Source organism: Setaria italica, chromosome IX (genome assembly GCF_000263155.2).
Source record: "Setaria italica strain Yugu1 chromosome IX, Setaria_italica_v2.0, whole genome shotgun sequence".
NCBI lineage: Eukaryota > Viridiplantae > Streptophyta > Magnoliopsida > Poales > Poaceae > Setaria > Setaria italica.
In genome coordinates, this window is record NC_028458.1 from 616,087 (window position 1) to 637,556 (window position 21,470).

The 21,470-nt window shown below is 50.7% G+C and overlaps 4 protein-coding genes across 4 annotated transcripts; all 4 read right to left on the reverse strand.

The window, feature by feature from the left end:
• Positions 1 to 629: 629 nt before the first annotated feature.
• LOC101785891 (4-hydroxyphenylacetaldehyde oxime monooxygenase) lies at positions 630 to 2,434 on the reverse strand. The gene has a single exon (XM_012842605.2). It carries the CDS (start codon positions 2,379 to 2,381, stop codon positions 792 to 794), a length of 1,590 nt encoding a protein of 529 aa, XP_012698059.1. The 5' UTR covers positions 2,382 to 2,434; the 3' UTR covers positions 630 to 791.
• Positions 2,435 to 3,004: 570 nt separating this feature from the next.
• On the reverse strand, positions 3,005 to 6,993 carry LOC101786952 (S-adenosylmethionine carrier 1, chloroplastic/mitochondrial). Its single transcript, XM_004980989.2, has 12 exons — positions 6,961 to 6,993; positions 6,734 to 6,820; positions 6,088 to 6,170; positions 5,728 to 5,804; positions 5,278 to 5,368; positions 5,017 to 5,070; positions 4,849 to 4,944; positions 4,620 to 4,709; positions 3,933 to 3,984; positions 3,756 to 3,817; positions 3,589 to 3,669; positions 3,005 to 3,300 (listed from the first exon to the last, which is right to left on the reverse strand). Exons 2-12 carry the CDS (start codon positions 6,789 to 6,791, stop codon positions 3,175 to 3,177), a joined length of 870 nt encoding a protein of 289 aa, XP_004981046.1. The 5' UTR covers positions 6,792 to 6,820; positions 6,961 to 6,993; the 3' UTR covers positions 3,005 to 3,174.
• Positions 6,994 to 9,713: 2,720 nt separating this feature from the next.
• On the reverse strand, positions 9,714 to 11,760 carry LOC101786302 (uncharacterized protein At4g15970). Its single transcript, XM_004980988.3, has 3 exons — positions 11,269 to 11,760; positions 10,566 to 10,958; positions 9,714 to 10,478 (listed from the first exon to the last, which is right to left on the reverse strand). The coding sequence occupies exons 1-3, from the start codon at positions 11,626 to 11,628 to the stop codon at positions 9,999 to 10,001; spliced, it is 1,233 nt and encodes a 410-aa protein (XP_004981045.1). The 5' UTR covers positions 11,629 to 11,760; the 3' UTR covers positions 9,714 to 9,998.
• Positions 11,761 to 16,477: 4,717 nt separating this feature from the next.
• On the reverse strand, positions 16,478 to 20,644 carry LOC101752814 (uncharacterized protein At4g15970). The gene is made up of 3 exons (XM_004980990.3): positions 20,215 to 20,644; positions 18,168 to 18,542; positions 16,478 to 17,427 (listed from the first exon to the last, which is right to left on the reverse strand). The coding sequence occupies exons 1-3, from the start codon at positions 20,470 to 20,472 to the stop codon at positions 16,942 to 16,944; spliced, it is 1,119 nt and encodes a 372-aa protein (XP_004981047.1). The 5' UTR covers positions 20,473 to 20,644; the 3' UTR covers positions 16,478 to 16,941.
• Between the last annotated feature and the right edge of the window lie 826 nt (positions 20,645 to 21,470).

Here is a 21,470-nt window from a genome sequence, read left to right on the forward strand (position 1 = left end):
AGGCTTAATAGATTCGTCTCGCGAATAAGACTCCATCTGTACAATTAGTTTTGTAATTAGACTATGTTTAATACTCTAATTAGTATCCAAACATCCGATATGACAGGTGCTAAAGTTTAGCATGGGGTATCCAAACACCCCTTACTATTCCCTCTATCCCAAATAGTTTATATATCGACCGCCTAGACGTGCGTAGTATTTTAATTAGGATGTTTGGATACTAGGTGCTAAACTTTAGCAGTGTCACATCGGATGTTCGAATGCTAATTAGGAGGACTAAACATGAGCTAATTATAAAACTAATTGCAGAACCCTGTGCTAATTCGCGAGATGAATCTATTAAGCCTAATTAATCCATCATTAGCAAATGGTTACTGTAGCACCACATTGTCAAATCATGGACTAATTAGGCTTAATAGATTCGTCTCGCGAATTAGACTCCATCTGTGCAATTAGTTTTGTAATTAGCTTATGTTTAATACTTCTAATTAGCATCTAAACATCCGATATGATAGGTGTTAACTTTAGCATGAGTATCCAAACGGGACTTAAAACTAGATGACGCAAAGTTCAAATATTGCTGGTACAAAACCATGACGCAGCACCGTGGATATTTGCAGGACGCAGGGTATCGCCGCAGAGCATGCATGCGGTGGTTCACCATTTTTTGCTTGTTTTTTGGGTTTTCAAGTCTACAAGCTACTGCAACGACGATGCAAGGTGAGGCACCTACGTCGCGCACGCTTATCTTTTATTCAATCGTCGACGATATGATGACGACTACTACTACACTACGCCGTCGCCGTGCGGTGGTGGTACCTTGTGGGCACCAGCACCAGCGGCATCTTCTGGTGGAACGTCAGCCCGCCGGCCTCCTCCATGCTCACGTCCTCCGCCGCCATCCCCTCCGGCAGCGCCCAGTCGAAGCAGTAGAGCAGGTTAGCCAGCGTGAAAGTCACGTTGGTCTCGCCCATGGCGAGGCCCGGGCAGATCCGCCGCCCCGCCCCGAACGGCACCAGCTCGAAGTGCGCGCCGTTGTAGTCCACGTCGCTCCCCTCGAACCTGTCCGGGTGGAACTCCTCGGCGTCCGCCCAGCTCGCCGGGTCCCTGCCGATCGCCCACGCGTTCACGAACACGCGCGTCCTCGCCGGCACGTCGTACCCGCCGATTCTGACGTCCCGCATCGTCTCCCGCGGCAGCAGCAGCGTCGCCGGCGGGTGCAGCCGCAGGGTCTCCTTCACCACCATCTTCAGGTACGGGAGCTTGGGCACGTCGTCGGGGTCCACGCGCGCCTTGCCGCCCACGACGGCCCTCACCTCGTCCTGCGCCTTCCTCAGCACCCGCGGCTTCCGGATCAGCTCCGACATCGCCCACAGCATCGTCACCGAGCTCGTGTCGATGCCGCCGATGAACGTGTCCATGATGAGGCCCTTGACGTGGTCCCGGGTGAAGCGGAGCGTGCCCCGGTGGTGCTCCTTCCACAGGCTGATGAGGACGTCGACGAGGTCGCCGCCGTTCTCGGGGACGACGCGCGCGGGGTCCATGTGCTGGTCGATGACCGTCTCGAAGAAGGCGTCGAGCTCCCTGAAGATGCGCTCGCGGCGGGCGACGAGCCCCGTGACGCGGTCGACGAGGCGGCCGGCGGCGTTGGGGAAGAAGTCCTCGGCGGAGAAGCTGGCCATCATGTTCATGGCCTCGTCCAGCACGTGCTGGAACCGCACCCTGTGCGCGAACCGCTCCGTGCCGTAGATGTTCCCGAACGCCACCGTGCCGACGATGCCGTCGGCGAGCCCGAAGATGTGCTCGTTCAGCGCCACCGGCGCCGCCTCCGCGCCCGCGCGGCTCAGGTCGGCGATGAGCCTGTCCACCTGCTGCTCGCGCGCGTACCACGCGGCCTGGACGCGGCGCATGCTGAGGAGCTCGACGATGAAGAGCTTGCGCGCCTCGCGCCACTGCTCGCCGTAGGGCGCGAAGGCCACGTCCTTGAGACCGTAGGAGAGGCGCCTGGGCCCCGGCGACGCGGGGCGGCTGCAGCAGTCGATGTCGTGCTCCTTCATCACCTCCCGCGCCGCCGCCGCGCCGGACACCACCACCGTCGGCACGCTGCCCAGCCGCAGCAGCATCACGGGCCCGTGCCGCCGCGCAAGGTCCCGGAGGCTCCGGTGTGGCAGCGGGCCCAGAAGGTGAAGGTTGCCCAGGACCGGAACCTGCGCGGGGCCCGGCGGCAGCCGTGGTGGCCCGTCCTTGGCCGCCGCGCCGCTGGCACGTCGCCTGCTCGCCAGTAGGAAGCAGGAGGACACGAGAAGGACAAGGAGGCCGAGCTGCCATTGCTGCAGCAGGCCGGCGAGGAGCTGGGACGGGAGCAGGGGTGGCGTGGCCATTGTGGACTGTGGAGTGTGGCTGTGAGTGTGAGCTCTAGCTGCTTGTGATCAAATGGGACCGAAACAGCAGATATGCCTGCCTTCTTTAATTTGCCGTTCGTGATCAAATACATCTAGTTGTAGGTCAGCAATATTGGTTGATCATGTGCATGACTAGTTGTTGCATACTAGACCGAGTCGGAGTTTATCTCACAAGGGAAAAGTCAGGAATATCGGCTTCATACCGCTCACCTGTACCTCTTTCAGCAATTTTGGTGCCATTTGGCTTGCCTTTTGACGTTGGGGTTTTGCCAGCAAAAGAGAAGGTAGTCTTGTATTCTATCTTGTTGCCTTTTCTTTTTTTTTTTCGTTTCTGGGCCGGAGCTGGAAAAGCTTAAGACGTCCCGTAACAACCGATCACCCATCGCCGGCTACCGCAAATCACATCTGCGCTTCAACCGGACCGCCACCTCGCCGCCGCACTCACCGAGAGGACCTGCGCTTCAGCATACATAGGGCAGGTCGTCACGGCCAACCTGCTGGGTCTATCTAACGTAGCCCATTCAAGCACGGCCTGTCCTCCCCATTCATACATAGGGCAGAGCCCCCCGATGGCATAATGATGCCTCAAAATGAAATCAACGAGATGCAACCGACAATGCTCTGTTATGATGTATCAACCAAAATTGTTTTCAACAAAATGCTAACAACCAAGTAAAGCAAACTGTTTATTTTGTATGTCTAGTTACACAGAAGAAGATTCAACGGCAAAAAGGAGATGAGATGCAACATAAATCAATCTAGCGATCTTCACTCATTCATCCTTGAGGGTCCCTACCTCGCGGTTCCTCCTCTCAGCTAGCATCGACTTGGTTTTCTCCAGCACACCAAAGAAGATGGACCCACCGATGCCGATCCACAGCACTCGTGGCTCAATGCCCTGCCATGTCCCAACAGAATCAAATTAGTTCAATGCTTCGCAGCACCACCCCTATAAGTCAGAACACTATAGACAGCACCATGGCTGCGGCCAGACATACAGAACAAGAGAGGGCTAAGTGGCCAACGCCATAGTCCCATAGAATGCAGCAAACTTCATATAATGTACCCACAAGGCCACAATTCAGCATCCAAAATTCATCCAATGGTGAATCCAAAAGCGTCGGGCAATATAGTTTTTTGTTTTTATTTTAAAGTCGTGAAACTGTTCAAACATGCAGTGCTTTACCTTTAAAAATGCCATTGGTCCTTCCTCTCTGAGGATTGTCTGAGCACAGCTTACAATTCCAGAATATTGATTTCCTTGTCCCTGCAATTACATCCAACACACAAATGGTCGGTAGTGCAAATCGGGATATCTAAGTGCTAAGTTTTGTTACATGTACATATACTCACCTGAACCATTAGTCTTGTCTTCATGACATCAAGGGGAGTTGTTACAGCTCCGGTAATGGCACCTAGCAAAGTGATTCGATTAGAAAGAGAAAATACAAGAACCCAAGAGAGGGAAGCCAGATACTGAGGAAGCAAGTATGATAACTAAAAAGGATTGGACTGGTAATGAAGTTCTACCAGCAAAAGCACCAATAAGTGCATTCTCTGGATCATTCAACTCCCTCTTTGCCTGGATAAATTGTGAAAATAAATATATAAATATGGTAAGCACAAAGACTTCTCAAAAGCTTTAGTTGGAGTTTATGTTAGGCAATTGTTTACAGCAACTGCTGCTTAGTGAAGACGACATAATATGAACGACCAATCAAGTTATTCAGTCCTAAAAAGATGTGAACAGATGTTGATGGAAATACAGGAGCAGACAACCTTGCATCTAGATGGCATACTAACATGTGGCAAAAGAAATACGGTAAGTGCGAAGAATTGTTGAAAGTTCACGTTACAGTTTATGTTGCACCTTGGCTACAACAATTGCTGCTTAATGAAGACTACACAGTATGAGCCATCAATCAAGTCATCCAGTTCTAACAAGCGTGAACAGATTCTGATGGAAGTACAGTGGCATGCCAAATCATATCTACATGATGCATTGCCATCAGGGGATAACAAAATGCTGATCATAGGCTCATAGCACAGGATTTAACCCTACAGAACAAAATCATCCAGGGACAACGCGGAGCAACTTATGAATGCTCAATCTTATTTCTAAGACCATAAGTGGTTTCAAGCCTTTAATGGACTGTTCATGAGTAGTTTGGGAGATGTGAGAAAAAATTATTAGTCTCAGCAATGGTAGAGGAGTACCACAAGTTTGTAACCAATTCGAATTTGCTCATATATGCAGAACTGAATGGCATCAAATGGAAGATCCCGAAGTAGAAAAGAACCATAACCCTGTCAATCAAAAGAAATCATAATGGATAACATTGCTAGACTTATTGCATCAAATCAACAGTTGTTCATTCTTCAAATAGAAGTTAATATTACATCTTAAAAGATTGTTCACCAAATAACAATGCCAGAATATACATACAGCGTAGAGTCCTTTAAATCCTTCTTTAGCAACAATGAGGCGAACAGCATCAGGTGCAGACTTGAATTGACGAGTTTGCATTCTTTGTTTGACTACCTGAATGCAATGAGACCTAAGTTTGAATGCAGTACAAAACTAACTGCAGCAGAAAAATATAAAATTACTGACCTCTGTAGGGACACGAACAAGGGAAGCTGCAATACCACCAATTGCCCCTGCAGTCTGTAGCAATCGCATTTAAAAGATATGGCCAACACAGATCAATATGCTGTAGTAGAGACTAAGCATTCATGGAGAAGAAGGAAATTAACGTTCTTGGTAATTTATAAGCTAAAAATACCATAAACAGATTTTGCAGGTATAAAATGAACAATAATAAATGGTATAAACAGCAAAGTTGTGCAACAAGCCTTGTCCGTGCTAACTTACAAAATGGGCAACAGCACTCAAATTTTCAGGAAGTGTCTCCAGTAGTTTTCTTTTAGTTGGTTCATACACTCCAACAAAAATTGCAGAGGCCCTGTGGTAAATTACAGATTAGGCTATCACAGATAGGAATAGGATCAAAGGTAAAGACAGCAATTTCATCTCATGGTGTGTTCGCAAAAGGTTAATCCACAGAATCTGACTTCTTAGAAGAGTGCATGGCAGTTGGTTAAAGGTAAAACAACACTTGATTAGCTAATAAATATGAAGGAAGGCAATAATCGCATCATATTATTACTTCAACATAGCATCCAACAAAATGTGGTGATTGCTAAGGTAGTGGCATAATAGGTTAACATCCTGTAGCTTAAAACAACTTTTAGGAAAACAAGCATCATGCACCAAGCTAACTAACAGTTAATGCAACTTGACAAAGAGATATCATGTACTCACGGGAGGACGCCAGCAAGATTTCCAGCTAATCCAGAATACAAGCCTTTCCATTCAATCCGGCTTCCGCCTCGAGCAGCCTGCAGAAATCACAACCTTCACACATCAAGTACTTGCTGCAACCATAAAATGGCGGTAAACAAAGAGCAGAAGGAAATGGATTCGTCTGGGAAACTAGAAGCACATTATAGTAAATTATAAAAGTAGAGATGCAACTAGTTTGATCATGAGTGGAATAGGATTTGGTGCACATTGCAGGCACACTTAGATAAGAATTATGTATGGCAAAGCACATCATTGCCCTAGATTCCTGAAGATGCTATATTATAGAAATAGATATCGTGCAGCAAAAAACAAACTGACCTGAAGCCTGGTCTTAATAGTATCGATAGGGTACAGGGCTGTTTCCACGACAACACCAGCGGTTCCTCCAGCTATGCTGCCCTCTGGAAAGAAATGTTATACAGAAGGAAGATTAACAACTTTTTATTAAAAAAACTGAAAAGATGGCAAGATGATTGGCAACTTTATATATTAGGAGAAGAACAAAGAAGCCCAGGCACATTGTATTGAATAACATTGAGCAAAGGCTGGGCAAGCCCTATGATACCATTTGTAAACCCAGCGACAATGGCCACACAAACCCTCCGGCCATAACCACAATGACCAAGTTTTGAGGAAGTAAACTAACTAACTATGAGAGCAACTGGATAAGCAATTTGCATGCTGCATTGTGCACACTACCCATTACGCCACAGAAACAACTGAAGTGCCCAATAACACTGACTCTAGCTAGGGTGTTTATACAATTCATTCACCGGGCATCCAAATGTTCAATTCGAGCATGAATTGTGTGTGACCGAACGATTTCATCAAGGAGCTTGCAACTTGCTAGATGAGAAACCGCAAAAATTATTCAGCTGCATGCCTGCATCGCGGAGCTAGAGATCCAACAAAACGGAGCGGGCAATACTGCTGGAGGGGCTAATAAGAGAGAAGATTAACGCACCGAGCAAAACCTGAAGGAAATTGAACGACTTCTCTTGTCCACCTTCCCCTCCCCCCATGTCTGACTTGGCTCCGGTGGCGGGCTTAGCTGCGAGGGGGCAATGGGGATTCAATTCAATTGAACCGCCCAAAGCAATTCGGTACACAAAACTGAGCAGAAGGAAGCAGCCAACCAACCGCAGCAAACTAGTGGTACAAATCCATCCAGAAGAGTAGGGGTTACCTTACCAGCAAGAGAGGGAACCAGTCGGAGAGTAGTGCGGGGAGTCTTGCCCGCCCCCGAAGGGTCCGGGGAGATTTTTCGGGAGGGGGGGAGGTAACGGGTTTTACCATTTTATTGGATTAATTTTTTTTTTTTTGGGGGGGGGGGGGGGGGGGGGGGCAATGGCTGCCCGCCGCGCAGGCACAGAGAAAACAGGGTTAGCTGCTGCTGACAGCAGAGACCACGTGGGCCTGGGGTTTTTCTCTCTTCCACACGTATTTAGGCCCAGCCCACACAGTTCAGCCCATGTTCTTATATTACCCCTAAAAAAATTTACAGATACCCTCCTAATTTGGATCGGGATGAATAATGGCGACCCGAATATTTTCATTGTACCCCCTAATATTTACAAATAACCCTCTAAAATGGATCGCGATTAGGTAATGTTTGGTTCCTCGTATGAACTGGTGCGGGATCTGAGCACGACCAAGTGTTTGGTTCGTTGAATCGCACCGCTTCGTCCAGGATGAGATGGTTCAGATTCTTGAAATATACCGAGAAGATGCCGTACCAAGCTGGGCGCCAAAATCGATCGAACGACTCGGTACAGGATGGAATCATCCCTACCTGTATCAGCCCATCCAGGATCAACCCATCCAGCTGAACCATCCCATACAGGATCATCTTCCATGCGAGCAACCAAACACTACCTAATAGTCGCGATCCATTTATTTTCATTTAACCCCTTGTTATTTTCAACTAACCCCCTGGTCGTGGTCCGCTTCCTCCTCTGCCCGTCCGCCGCCACCGCCGTCGTCCTCCACGCCGGAATCGCGAAGCCCCACCTCGGCCACCCATCCCCGGCTCGATCCCTAGCACCATTCCCCCAGCAAACTCAGCATCCGCGATCGCGATTGCGCTAGGGATGGGCGACAACGAGTGGGAGGCGAGCAACTCCGTCCAGGACGCGGCGGTACTCCGGCGAGACAAGAACCAAGAGGCTCCGTACCAAAGGTCGATGGATGTACGGCGATAGAGCGAACGCGTCCCGGCCGCGGGCACCTGGCGTGTGGCGCCACGGAGCACGCAGGCGGCGGGTCGGCTGTCTGTGTGCCTGTCGTCGGCCAACTGGCAACTGCGGGTACAGCACTACATCTGCATGCCGCGCCGCGCAGGCGCGTCGTCGCGGCGGCTGAGCTGTCCTCCCGTGGCTGGACGGGGCGCGCCGATGGTGTCGTCATGCGCCGCCGCCTCCTCCTATGCAATTTTGCAACGCAGGATTCCAGGGGTCCAGGGGACGACGTCTCGCAGGAGCAGCGAGTGAAAGTAGTGTGATCAGCAGCCAGGAGGCTGCTAGCCTTACGAGGCTGACACTGAACGTCAACAGCTTCTTCCCTTGTATGCTGCCATGATCAAGCTCCTTCAGTGTGCTGAGCTCTGAGCTCTGCTTGCATTCATTCAGGACAGGGGAATGATGCAAACAATCTAATGGTCGCGACATATTCCGCACGCAGCCGCTCGCAACTGAAACCTGTTGATTTCAGGGCTTCAGGCTTTGATGCATGTGCCTGAAAATTGTTGCCAGAATGCCAGGCACAAGAGAGAGCTGATTGTGTTATCTGCTGACCGCTGCTCTACCATGAGCAGTACCATCCCCTGAAACTGAAACTAGCATATGGGAAATTGTGATTAAGATTAACTGAAACTCATAGTTCATGTCCCAAGCAGGTTAGTGAGGAGTGAGGACTGGTGACAACCCGAATTTGTCACCTTGTCTGAATGTCGAGTACATAGTATAGAAGACACACTAGTAATTCACAAAGTAAGTTCAGATACTTTTCTTGTATACAGTAAAGGACTACTCCCTCGGTATCCAACAAACCTGATTTTGTCACCTCGTCTGAATGTCTGGTATAGAAGACACACACTAGTATAGAGTACTTCACAAAGCAAGTGTACAGGTATTTTTCAAGTTTCAAGGTATGAATTTCGCGGCTCTGTTTAACATCTTCAAGAAACAAAAAAAAAATCTGAAACAGACGAACATGTATCCCTAGGATGCATAGTCCATAATTGCGGCAAATGTGTTGTTATTCCTGCAGTCGTTGAACACTGTGTTAAGGTTCAGACAAGGGCACTGAAATGAGATCCTGGTTCCAGAAAGGACCTGATCAAGTTGGTGCATGCCCAACCTAAGTGAATATTACTACGATGATGTTCAGCTCAGCAGAATCCCTCTGATCAAATGCAGGATGGGAATTTTGCAAAAAATTGTGCCCTTGATCGACTCAATCTTGTGAGTTTTGACCTCTCCATAGGAAGTGCTTTGTTTGAGCACATTACTACTGCAGACAGTTAGCCTTGTCACTGATCCCCAGCTTAACTTTTTCCGCTCGGCGAAAGTTCCCTGGTGGTGATTCAGCAATGGTATTTGGCCTGGATTTTCTGAATAGATTATCTGAAATGAAATAGTTCATTTTTACTATAGTTGTCTGAACTGCACACTGTACGACGACCGTAGAACTTGCGTCAACCAATATAATCTATCCCCCTCTAAAATACGGTTTTTCTATGCTTTGACACGCCCAGTACACAGAATATGGAACATGTTGATTTCAGGGCTTCAGGCTTTGATGCCTGCCTGACAATTGTTGCCAAGCACAAGAGAGAGCTCATTATCTTATCTGCTGACTGCTGCTCTACCATAGTTTAGTACCATCCTCTCCCCCTGAAAGGCTGAAACTGAAAGCAGCATGCATGCCCATGTGGGAAATTGTGATTAGCTGAAACTCATAGGTTCTAGGTCACATTTCTGAATATCTGGTGTATATAGTAGTACTTGAAAGAGTAAGTGTACATGTATTCTGCTAGTATACAGTCCTTTTGGTATATATATCCGACAAATCCGAAAGAAAAAGAAATAACCCATCAACACGTTGTCTGAATGTCCTGTACGATCAGTTTGATGAAGCAAAAGCAACGCAGCAACCAAAGCCGTGCAATTTAACCACCTGTACGATACGATGACCGTCAGTTTGAAGAAGCAAAGCAACCATCGAAATGATCAATGGATGCAGGCTCCCGGGACGGTCCACTTGGCGGCGTGCTTTGCCCAGTGCGGCATCCTGGTGTAGTTCTTCCAGTCGCCGAGCACGGTGGCGAGGTCCCTGAGCTTGTTGGCGAGCCCAACGCAGCAGTTGGCGTGCATGGTGCAGATCTTGCGGAGGTCCTTGCCGTAGCTGCAGAAGCCGCCCATGAAGGCCGGGTCCATGTACTGCACCCGCAGGCCGAGGTCCCTGACGAGCCCCTTCTTGATGGCGTTGAACACCGGCTGCTCGTTCCTGCCCGGGTACCTCTCCCTGGCCTCGTGCCACGCCCTCGTCATGGCGATCGTCCGGTTGTTGGGACGGACGTGGAAGAAGCCCGTGTTGGGGAAGTTGTCGATGTTGTCCGGGTCGCCGAAGAAGACGTCGCTGGAGATGCTCATGTCCGCGTACGCCGTCACGTGCTTGAACGGGTTCCGGAACCACATCACGTCCACGTCCTGATCACAATTGCCGTCATGTAATCCATCTATCCAAGGAAGAGCAACAGCGGAGGACGATGGATTCAGGAGTAGTGAGTTACTGACAGTGAATAGGAAGTTGTATCCGAGCTGCAGGACGCGTCGCTGGAGCTTGAGCTTGCTCCAGACGAGCTCGAGGTACTCCTTGGAGAGGAAGAACTTGGCGGAGGCGAAGTCGACGCCGGGGATGGTGTATAGGTAGCAGTGCGGGTGCAGGGCTCGGCAGCGCTCCATGGCCGGCGGGTCCATGGCGACGATGAGGACGTGGGACAGCAGGTGCGCGATGCCGTCGCCGATGCGGAAGCTCTCGAGGAAGAGGTCCAGCAGCGACCCCGGCGCCGCCCACGCGTGGTTCACGCACGTGATGATCACCGTCCGGTCGTCCGCCGTCGCCGCGCGCGCCACCACGGCGGCAAGCCCACGGAACTCCGCGTCCTCGTCCTCCTCGGCGTCGCGGCCCTGCCATTCGATCGTTAGTTCCATCATGCGTGAAACATGAGCACATAGATAATAAACACGTTGACTAAATACTGTTGGCAGATGGTTTAGTTGTGGACTTGATTGGAATCGTTTTATTTTTTTCGGAGGAAATTTAGTAATTCGTAGTAGACTTGAGATGGCAGCAAAAGACGCTAAAGTTGCAACGCTGGAGTGAGATGCAATACACATCAGGTAGGCATGCAGCTTCGTCGTTATTCCCGATTCCGGCCCATGTCAACGACGATCGAAGAAGAAGAAATAAATCGACGAACAACAAGCAACTACCAACCTCTTCTTGTTGCCGATGGGCAGGACTGGCCGGAAGGCGGCTTAGATCATCGGCGGTAGCATCAGTGGCAGCACCAGCAGCTCCAGGCTGCTTTGTGGCGTCAGAATGATGATCAGCGGCAACGATCACCGGCGGAGGACCTGTCGGTGTTGACGACGGGGAAGAACAAGAACAAGTGCCGTCACGGCCTGATGAGGATGATGACGATCTCCCCCCGAAGAATTGCACCGGCGCCACGGGTCGGGTGATGAGGTCCTCGGGGCGGCGCTGCAGGAGCAGGACGACGGTGAGCGCGGCGACGCAGCCGAGCACGAAGGACGCCGCCTGCCGCCCCGTTGCCTCCGCGGCGACCTTCGCCATCGCCGCCGCTTACTGAAGCCGGCTGGCTTTTAACTCGCTAGTGTGTGGTTTCTGCAGCGCCGGCCGTGTAGTATGACTAGTGTGCGCTGCAGGTAGAGGCGTGGGCATGTACGCTGCCCAGCCTAGAGAGTGAGATGTGCCGATCGATGTGGGTGCAGAGGCTCCCTTAAGTAGGAGGGCCGGCGGCCTCACCTCTTGGAATTTGCAGACGTAACAAGGCGTATGTGGCGGCAGCTAGCTAAGGCATAGAGCTAGCCCAGCACCATTACTATCTCTACTCTCTGCAGTGGCACAAGATTAATTACTAAATTAACCAAATGCACTGACAGTGAACTGGGAAGCAGAATAGCACGTAGAATACTCCATTCTTTGGGACTTGGAAGCTTCCCCTGTATAATAGTGAGCTATTCTTTCATAAAAAGAAAGTATTGAACTAGCAGGTAGAAGAAGTATCCCATTAGTAGTAGTGGTGTATGCGTATAAATTGTTTGTCTTTGTGCGTGGGCGCGTATGGTATCAGCGTAGTGTGTTCTGCTGACTGATGGGTGTGATCCGCCTCGAGAGTTGGTGCCGGGGAGGATCTCGATGGATGGATGGATGCACATGCTGATGACATCTCAACCTATCTATCTTAATACTATATCCGTGGCTGACGGATCACCCATCACATGCAGACGAAAAGCCTTGAGTTATTCTTAGGACTCAAGTTGTAGTGGTATTCTCCGCTGCTCGCGTCACTGAACCGAAGACGGGTAATCAGGAACGAGGGATACGGACTAGATACTCGTCCCTGACAGGTGGGTCCGTCCGATCATACCGTGCGGGTCAGAGTACGAAGACGCGTGGAGCACAAACTAGGAGGCTGGACGAATCAATTCAGCTCGAATATCACCGAATATTTCTTGTAAACCGACTCAAATTGTTTTCTATGTAACAACCATATTCGATTCTAATCCTAAGTCGTCAGCCTTTGTAAGGTGGTCAGGGACGCCCTCCGAGGGTAACTCATGGGCCTCACGTTAACTCTTCGCATCTGCGATCATCAATACAATCCACCAGAACACACGACGTAGGGTATTATTCTCCGGAGATCTGAACCTGTTTAAACCCTGCGCCCCTGTGTTACCATTCGAGTTGTTGATCTTACGATCACCACCGCCTACAAATCTACCACCTAGGTAACCTTGATGGACTGCCGGTCACTAAATCCGACAACGAACGATACCAAACGCTAGGACAATATAATTAATCTGGAATTCAGGATGGCATGTGTGCTCTGCTAATTCCGCCATCCGTGTGAGAGGTCTCTGCATGAGGACGACTGCTCCGTCTACCCATGCCATTGCCATTCGCTTCCCTGTTTAGACGGGCCGGATGAAAACGACCGTCCGGCGCGCTGCTTGGAATTCCTCCTCTTCCTCTTGTCAAGTCTCAGCTGAAATTTGGACCCGTCGCTAGCTACGGTCCGTGAGGAATTAAAAGACGCTGCTAATTCGATGGGTTGGGTTGGGTTTGTGTCACAAGAATTGGTGGCCTGTTGTCCAAAGGTTACCACTTATAGCTAGGTTGAGCCAAGGAGGATACATGGTTGCTAGCTAGGCGTATGCACATCGAGCATCAGCATTAGATCGATTACCATTCTTTGCAAGCCTGTATTATAGTATTCGCATTCGCCTTTTCGGCTCCAGTACCATTGAAGACTGTTGCTCATTTCATTTGCTGTCAGGTCAGCTAAAAGTGTCGTATGCTTGGCACTGGATGGTGGAAACAAATAAAGTGTCATGCATGTCATTTGACGGGTCGTTAATTACTAGCCTAGCATTGTTTAAATTAAAGGAAATGGTAGCAACAACATCAGCTCCGTATATGTGTTAGGTCGCAAATAAATCGCTGTTGCAGCGCTGGCTCAATAAACAGGTCATCAGCTCCGGTCCTGGGTGTTTACCGCCAAACAGGGGCAGGACGGATGGAGTTAGTGATGCACAGAGAGAGGGAACGTGGATCTACTAACAATATCTCTGTGGGGGCGTGTGATTTAATTAGTCACACAGTATACGCTCCAGGTAACAGTACTGTTTCCATAAAAAAATACCACCAGGATTAATTTTGATAGTCTGAGATGGACACCAACGTCACATAATAATTAGGCGGTTTGGTGATCAGCGGTAGGACTAGCTACCCACGACTCACTGCCCTGGTTTTTCTTTAATTTAGTTTCCTAGGGCTAGGAGAGCGACAATAAGGAGCAGTAGGCTGATTGGTATACATGGTACGGGTTACCCGGAGGAAAAAATGCATGCTCATCCTGTATCCTTAGCATACCTTGACAGAACAACAGTACGTTTGATTAGTAGGCGATTAAAGTACTTTATTTACCCGAGCTATGCATCACCATTTTGGTTTCTTATTTTTCTGATACGTAGTACCATCAATTTGTTTGAGTCGGTGAATTTGTCGAAATTATATATCTTTGTCCTCTCTTTTTTTTCCCCTTTGATTTCATCTTCTTTATTAGAAGCTCCTTATAGGCTGTGATTGGTATCCAGCCTCCCATAATTCAGCTTCGCGTGTTTGGTAGTCTGCACAAGACCTTTAGCGAGACTTAGCTAATGCAGGAGAGCGGTGTTGGTTAGGCTTACTGGAAACAGAAGTGGGATTCGCTTCTAGCAATGCAGGCTTGGCTTAGCCATGACTTTGCTTTCTCATCACCTCCCGCAGCTTTCCCATCTCCTCACCTCCTCGTACTACTCTGCCTCCTCCACCACCATCTCATCGCTCCCGTCACAAGATGCCCCTCGCCGGCCGCTCGCCTCCAGCCCGTGAGCGATCTCAACGAGCTGTGGCAGAGACGAGCGCACTAGGCTACCGAAGCTTACGAACTCCATGGACTGGGGTTTCTTGGATTTGAGTCAGCTCGCGCACTGGATGGCGTTGGTGTCGTCGATGGTCGACGTCAATGGCACGGTGCTCACCAGGAACAGAGGCCTGATGGTCCATATCTTCTTGCCGATGGCCGCCTTGTAGGCATCGACGAAGACAGGCTTGAGCTCCCTGAAGCTGTTCACTACGAGGTTATCCACGGGTGGTCGGCGTCGGAGATGACGCGGCTTGTCGAAGGGCTGGCAGCATCGTCTCGGAGGCGCGCGATGAGCAGCGCGAGGCCGAGGCTCGGGAACGTGTCGAGGCTCTCACATCCCTTGGGGAGGCTGGCCTCGGCACAGGAAAGCAGAGCACGAGGAATCGGATCAGGAGCGCGTCATCCTGGGGCCGCGGGAGCAGGAGCATCGGTAGAGCTTGATTTGGTTGTGCTCGAACTTGATTCGGCCATGCTTGAGCTCGACTGAGCCTCGCCGGAGCTGGCAGCGGCGGCGGGGCGCGTCAAGGTGGAAGCGAGGACGGGACATGGAGGAGAGAAGGGGGGAGATGATGGGTGGGCGTGCGGCCGGGAGGGAGAGGGGCGGACGGCGGCGCAGAGAGGAGGACGTTGGCCACGGAAGGGTGAAAAGGGAGACGGGAAAGGAAGCTGGACCCACCTATCAGTTAATCTTACCTATTATTAAATATTAGACCCACCTCTCATTGATAGAAGTTGAACCAAACTAAAAAAAGTAAAAGTGGACAGAAGCGGTCCCCAATTTCAGTGCAGAATAGATATGGCGCCATATGGTCCTAATCTCTATTTCTTTGCAAACCAACCATTCAAGGCCGGCGGCATTATTCGATGCTACTATTGCTGATTTGCAGAGCTGCTCAACCGTCAACTAGTGACATGGACAGGCGCTACGTGGCAGCATGTCTCCATTCAAACAGAAGAGAAGGTTCAGCTGCCACGTACCAATCAGAGCCACTGGTACTTTGGCTGCTCCATCAATGAATTAGACAGATCCAGTACACGTGTACTGATGAGTTTGGAGAATCTTGTTTTGCAGTACCGTTGATCTAATGCAGGAGCCGGAGCAGGTAATAAGCTAGCTGGAAATAAGTGTCACGCTTGTCATTTGATGGGTCGTTACATGTTAGGCCATCCCATATCATGTCAGTAGTACTTGCGATCGATAGTCGAACGTCACAACTCTGGACAGACTTTCCTATCGTATCGCATGGTCTAGTTCACTAGCTGCTGAATCATCAAAGTGATGAGCCATTTCTGAAGAGATAGCTGTGTCACCGTAGTCCAGCCATCCAATCATACATACGATCAGTCAGGTTTATTACTGAGAGGGCAATATTTGCAACGAGATATACACCATAAATCGCTCTTGCATATGCTGGCTCAATGATCAGCTCAGCTCCGATCCTCTTCCACGGGCGGACAAAGACTTTTGCGCTCAATTTCGCCATGACAGTTACGTTACGTGCGGGGCCAAGTTATTTTCGCTTTTGTCCTTGCTCGCCGGGGCTGCGTCATGAATTCCACCGAGATATATTGGTGACGAGACACTGTGTTTTCTTCTCCTCCTCCTTTTAGACGCACACAAAAATTTTGTCTGTTCTGCTGATATGAAAGCTTCAGCAGTTTGTTTCGTTATCTTGCAAAAATCCGGGCCAGCATTTATTTGCATGCCCACTTCACTTCGTCATTTGGCCCACCAAATAAATATTGCTAGCATTGGCCCACTATCAGAAGCCTCCTGGGCCTCGAGAAATACCTTTTTGTCCGTGTTCTCTCCGAGGCCCGTGTGGATTTGGTGGGAGCCTGCAACCCAACTCTCACCATCATCTCTGTGCATTGCATTGCAAATTTGATCGCAGTAAGCACGAGACTTTGCTCCCGGATCAAGAGAGAGAAGCATGAATTTGATAGCAATAAACAGGCGCTGCTGCATCCATCCCATTCTAATTTACACAGTTGCAGAGAGCAAGGATACATATATAGTGTGTGCATATATAAGCTGTGCTGTGTACATACATATATAAGTAGCAGCAGTATAACTTAACCGTATGTTGTCGATTCTACCTGCTCCCTCCGTTCCAAATCGTACGTCGTTTTGATTTTTCCAGATTAATACATAATAATATCTATGTATCTAGAAAAGCCAAATCGGAAGGAACGGAGGGAGCAGCTTTCATCACAAATCAAAAGAATCAAATCTACCTCTCCTGAATCTTTTTTCAACTCTTTACGCCAAGAAGCAGCAGAGAAAGAATGGACAAGAAGCAATGTGTGATCGGGCAGCCACCTGAATGATGCGCTGGAAGTGGCCTCGCCGTGCACATCCAGTCACATGTGCACCGGCCGATCTCGATCGAACGAATGGATCATCATCGGACCTACAAAGCTACCACCAGAAGTTCGCCACCGACGTCTGATGATCAGTGGATGCAGATGCCTGGGAGCTTCCACTGGAACTTTCCGGCGCGGCGCTCCTCTGGTGTCCCAGCGGTGTAGTTCCTCCAGACGTCGAGGACGCCCCGGAGGTCGTGGAGCTTGGCCCCGAGCCCGACGCAGCAGTTGGCGTGGAGCGTGCAGATCTTGTTGAGGTCCTTGCTGAGCTGGCAGAATCCGCTGATGTAGGTGGTGTCGAGGAACTGGATGGCGAGGTCGAGCTTGGCGGACTGCTCGTGCTTGATCAGGTTGAACACGTCCTGCTCGTGCTTCCCGAAGAAGCGCCACCGCCCCTGCTGCCACGCCCGGTAGAAGTCGAGGGTCTTGGCCGACGACCGCACGAAGAGGAAGCCGCCGTTGGGGAAGTTGCGCAGGCTGTAGGGGTCGCCCATGTACACGTCGCTGGAGATGGCGATGTCCGCCGCCATCGAGATGTGCCGGAAAGGGTCCCGGAACCACATCACGTCCACGTCCTGCAACCATCCATAGTAATTGGTTATTTGGTTTGTTTAGCTTAGTTTTTTTTCCCCTTCAGTAAAGCATATATGTAACTACTACTAGTAGGCCTGCTAGATTATTCTGCTTAGATGGTGCATCGGCGACGATAGAATCGCTGTCGTCACGTCGTCAGCCAGCTGATCGACGTTCAACTCTGTCGCGGTCCCGGCGGGTCCCGGCGGCGCCACCACCAATGCGATCGCCGTCGAGCGGGCCGTCCAGAAGAAAGTTACAGCACCGTTTCTGTCAGTCGGCTGCTTGTAGTCTTGGAATAATCTTTGAGGCCTCACACAAGTTGTAACAGTTGGCTCAAGAATCAAACTCCAACCCGCGTCCGCGTGACTGTGATGGAGAGTCGAATCCGCCTGTGAACAGCAATCATGCTGCACAACCCGCGTGACTATGATGGAAGACATTGTCAAAGTCCAAGCTCTGAACAGTGCAGCTGCGGCTCGCAACCTCCTAATATAAGAACCAATCAGCAGGCAGCTATGACTGGACTGGATTGTTCAACAACCACCGATCAGAACCCCGTAACTAAACAACTCATCAGGCCGACATGACGGTTCGTCCGTTTATGCCGCCCATATTCGTGCGGTGCCGCCCGTTATGGCGTTATACATGCAACCAACTGAACAACTGAAGATATGATTGGATTTGAACGAAAGGGTAAAAAAAAAAAACAGCAAGAAGCGAAAACAGGGGGGGCACTGACCGTGAAGAGGAAGTTGTATCCGAGCTCGAGCACGGTCTGCTGGAACCGGTTCCTTCCCCACATCATCTCGAGGTAGTCCTTGCTCATGAACATCTTCTCTGATCGGTAGTCGACGCCGTTGGAGGTGCGGAGGAAGTAGCAGTGGCGGTGCACTGCCTGGCAGCCCTGGTATGCGGCCGGGTCCATGGTGACGATGACCAGGTGGTCCAGCAGGCGCGCCACGCCGCCCTCCCCGGTGCGGAAGCTCTCGAAGAAGAGGTCGAGCAGGGAGCCCGGGCGCGTCCACGCCGCGTTGATCTGCGTCATGATCACCGTCCGGTCCTTGGTCGCCGCACGCCGCAGCACTTCCTCCAGGTCGCCCCACGGCGACGCCGCCTGCACATTGTTCATTTTTTTTTTGTTATTATTCAGTTGCTCATCGGTCAGTCGGAATATGAAGCACGTTTGTTCCATTGGGTACCAAGATTAATCGAACATGGTGATTATGTTCAGAAGATTTCGACAGATACATGGTAATAATCTGTAAAGCAGCTTGGACCGCGCGGCATGTGATCTGTCAGACGGGTGAAAGAACAAAGCCAGCAGGTGACGGGAATGGAAGTGAAGGAATGGTGGTTGGGTGCTATGGGCCGCACTGTTGGGCACGATGACGGTATACAGCGGCATTAGGTGAACAGTTGCATCTGCTGCCATGTATGGATAGGGTAGGTGGCTCTGCACGGTGAAGGCCCAATAATCAGTGCCCATGCTGCTGCAGCTACGAGCAAATCATCTGGAAAGCAATTCTCCCCTGTACTTTGCGCTGCTCAGCACATGGCCCCATGTACAAAAATATCCCCCGTGCCTCTGGCAGCTCCGCTACGTGTGATACGGTCGTACAAGGAGACGTGACGAAGGGCAAGCAGAGTGGCATGGGGAGAGCGCGGATCGTGGGCCGTCGATCAGGAATGGGAGCGGTTTCCCAAGGCCGGCCACGTGGGCCCGTCAGAGCGGCGAGACACGTGTAGACGTGGCAGCTGCTGCAGTGGGTGGTAAAAGCGTGCCGACAGGAGCTGCAGTGGGATAAGAGTAGTAGAGGACAAATGCTGGTTGCGAGGAAGGAAGCCTCTGGGATTAGCAACAAGTCATGTGGTGAGTCACTACATTAGCCTCTCCGACCTCCTCCGGTGGTAACATGTGGAGAAGGCAACAAATCATGAGGGCAGGGATTCTCTTTTCTTTGCGAAACAACAATCGTGATGGTTCATGGGGGGACGGGAAAGTGGTTGCCAATACAAAAAAAGAAGAAGAAAAAAACACGCGCAGAGAGAGAAGAAAGAGGTCCAGGTCCAACGGAGGAGACGAAAGGGATTAGCCTAGAGACGTGAGCTGGTCTAGTTAGTGGTCTGTAGGCTGGGCCGGGGGCTTTTGGAGTTTAGGCTTTGGCTAATAAACTAATCACGCTTTTGTTACCCGGTCGCCGTCAGGCGACGTAACTTGTTCAAAGGGGGATTCTATTCTCCTCCCGTCGCTTATGCGTTTTTCTATTCTTTCCCCGATTGAAACGCATACAAATGGCATCTCTCGACTCCGATTCCTGTTTTTGAAATTAAATAGTAAGTAGCATGGTACCGGCTCCTTTCTTTTTTTTTTTGTTTGAAAAGCAAGCAAGCAAGCAAGCAAGCATGGTACCGACTCCACCCACGAGATTGTTCTCCTGTTCTTTGTTTTTCCAAAATACACACAGGTGCTGCTGTTAGGATCACAAGGTAGGAGGGAAAAAAATTAACGTATCCGACAGAAGCAGCGGAGCGCATCGTCTGAGAAAGAAACGATGGGCATTCAGAAATCGCAGGTAGGTAGTAAGCATGCCGTTGCAAAATTGACGGAATCCATTTACTGTTCGATTCGGAAAAACAATCAGAGATTATTGATTCATCTATATTACTAGTAGTAAGCGATTTGTTGGTGAGTACTCTGATGATCAAACGTGTAATCATCACCGTGATTGAGGAGGGGGGAAAATATATAGAGGGAAGCAGACGGAAGGCGGAACACGCGTACGTACCTCGACCGGAGCCGGCGCCGGCGCGGGGGTGGCGCTGACGACGTCGCCGTCGCCGTCGGCCACCCCGCTGTCGGCGGAGGAGGCGAGGCGGAGGTCGTCCGTGCTTGCGGTGGAGTTGCCGGTGGAGAAGGCGGAGATGTCGGCGAGGCGCCTGGTGGGGCTTGCGGACATGAAGAAGAGGACGCAGACGGTTGCCATGGCAGCGCCGAGGACGAAGGAGACCAGCGGGCTAATGCTGCTGACGTCGCCGCCCTTCATCCTGGCGGCCGATTTGGTTGGACTGGGTGCGTGGTTGTTTGATGCCGGCGAGGAGGTGATGGCGAGGGCTTTTTAAGAGACGAGAGGAGGGAGGGGGGGAGGGGGAGAGGGTTTGTTTGTTGGGCTCGTGGGGCTTTGCCTGGAACTAGACGTGCTGCAATTGCTCTCTCCCATCTTCTTCCTCTCTCTCTCCCGGCCCTTGTGCTTGGTGATAGCCAGCCAAGTTGCAAAAGCATGTGTGGAGCCGAGAATTTCTCCATTTCTGGCGTAAACAAAGCTCCCTGCGAAAAAGGTTACGCGATGTCCGGCCGCCAATCCCGGGATCACACAGGCCAGACGGCGACTGAACCCAGCCAGCCGCTCTGACCTCTGACGGCCGGTGTCGGTAATTCTCGTCGTCGGTGCACGGAACTTTCAATTTTCCTCCTGCGCTGCGCACATGAACCAGGTCCAAATCCATGAAAACGAAAAGCACGCATCAACTTCTTGTATGCTTTTCACTACCACTCCCTTTGATGATGGTTTGGTTCATGCGCCTTTTTGCTGTGTATGCAGTGTAGGTAGCGTCCCCGTGACTGCTGAGAAAGGGCGAATACCAACAGCAACAAGCACTCCTATGTGGGCACCGCTGCAGTATACAGGCCCTGGTCATCATCAGCGGCCGCTCCTGCTACTAATGATTTCCAGTCAACCGTGCCTAACCATGCCATTCGCGTGCATTAGTTCTTTGGCCGGACTGAACTGCCTGCTCGCGGGGCCCCTGAATCCTGGCCGGCGCCGCCGTGCCGTGAGGTTCTGGATGGACCCCTGCGCCATCTGTCCGGCGGTGCCCCTGCCTAACCAAACATGTACTTGTGCCTGCGCACCGGTCAACTTCATCGTGTCGTGGCTCTTTGGCAGGAGTAGTAAACTGCATGAATAAGCCGGGTTTCGCACCGTAAATCACGCTGCGACCTGGAATACTAGCAGACGATGCATTCATACTAGCAGCAGCAGTT

What these genes read in the sequence shown, in the direction of transcription:
- LOC101785891 (XM_012842605.2), bottom strand. Translation starts at nt 2,381, where the DNA reads ATGGCCACGCCACCCCTGCTCCCGTCCCAGCTCCTCGCCGGCCTGCTG.
- LOC101786952 (XM_004980989.2), bottom strand. Translation starts at nt 6,791, where the DNA reads ATGGGGGGAGGGGAAGGTGGACAAGAGAAGTCGTTCAATTTCCTTCAG. An exon ending in TTTCCTTCAGGTTTTGCTCG is followed by an intron (nt 6,171 to 6,733) that starts GTGCGTTAATCT and finishes ATTTCTTTCCAG; the next exon opens with AGGGCAGCATAGCTGGAGGA. An exon ending in GACCAATGGCATTTTTAAAG is followed by an intron (nt 3,301 to 3,588) that starts GTAAAGCACTGC and finishes GGGACATGGCAG; the next exon opens with GGCATTGAGCCACGAGTGCT.
- LOC101786302 (XM_004980988.3), bottom strand. Translation starts at nt 11,628, where the DNA reads ATGGCGAAGGTCGCCGCGGAGGCAACGGGGCGGCAGGCGGCGTCCTTC. An exon ending in CCCATCGGCAACAAGAAGAG is followed by an intron (nt 10,959 to 11,268) that starts GTTGGTAGTTGC and finishes ATCGAATGGCAG; the next exon opens with GGCCGCGACGCCGAGGAGGA. An exon ending in GATACAACTTCCTATTCACT is followed by an intron (nt 10,479 to 10,565) that starts GTCAGTAACTCA and finishes AATTGTGATCAG; the next exon opens with GACGTGGACGTGATGTGGTT.
- LOC101752814 (XM_004980990.3), bottom strand. Translation starts at nt 20,472, where the DNA reads ATGAAGGGCGGCGACGTCAGCAGCATTAGCCCGCTGGTCTCCTTCGTC. An exon ending in CGGCGCCGGCTCCGGTCGAG is followed by an intron (nt 18,543 to 20,214) that starts GTACGTACGCGT and finishes AACAATGTGCAG; the next exon opens with GCGGCGTCGCCGTGGGGCGA. An exon ending in GATACAACTTCCTCTTCACG is followed by an intron (nt 17,428 to 18,167) that starts GTCAGTGCCCCC and finishes GGATGGTTGCAG; the next exon opens with GACGTGGACGTGATGTGGTT.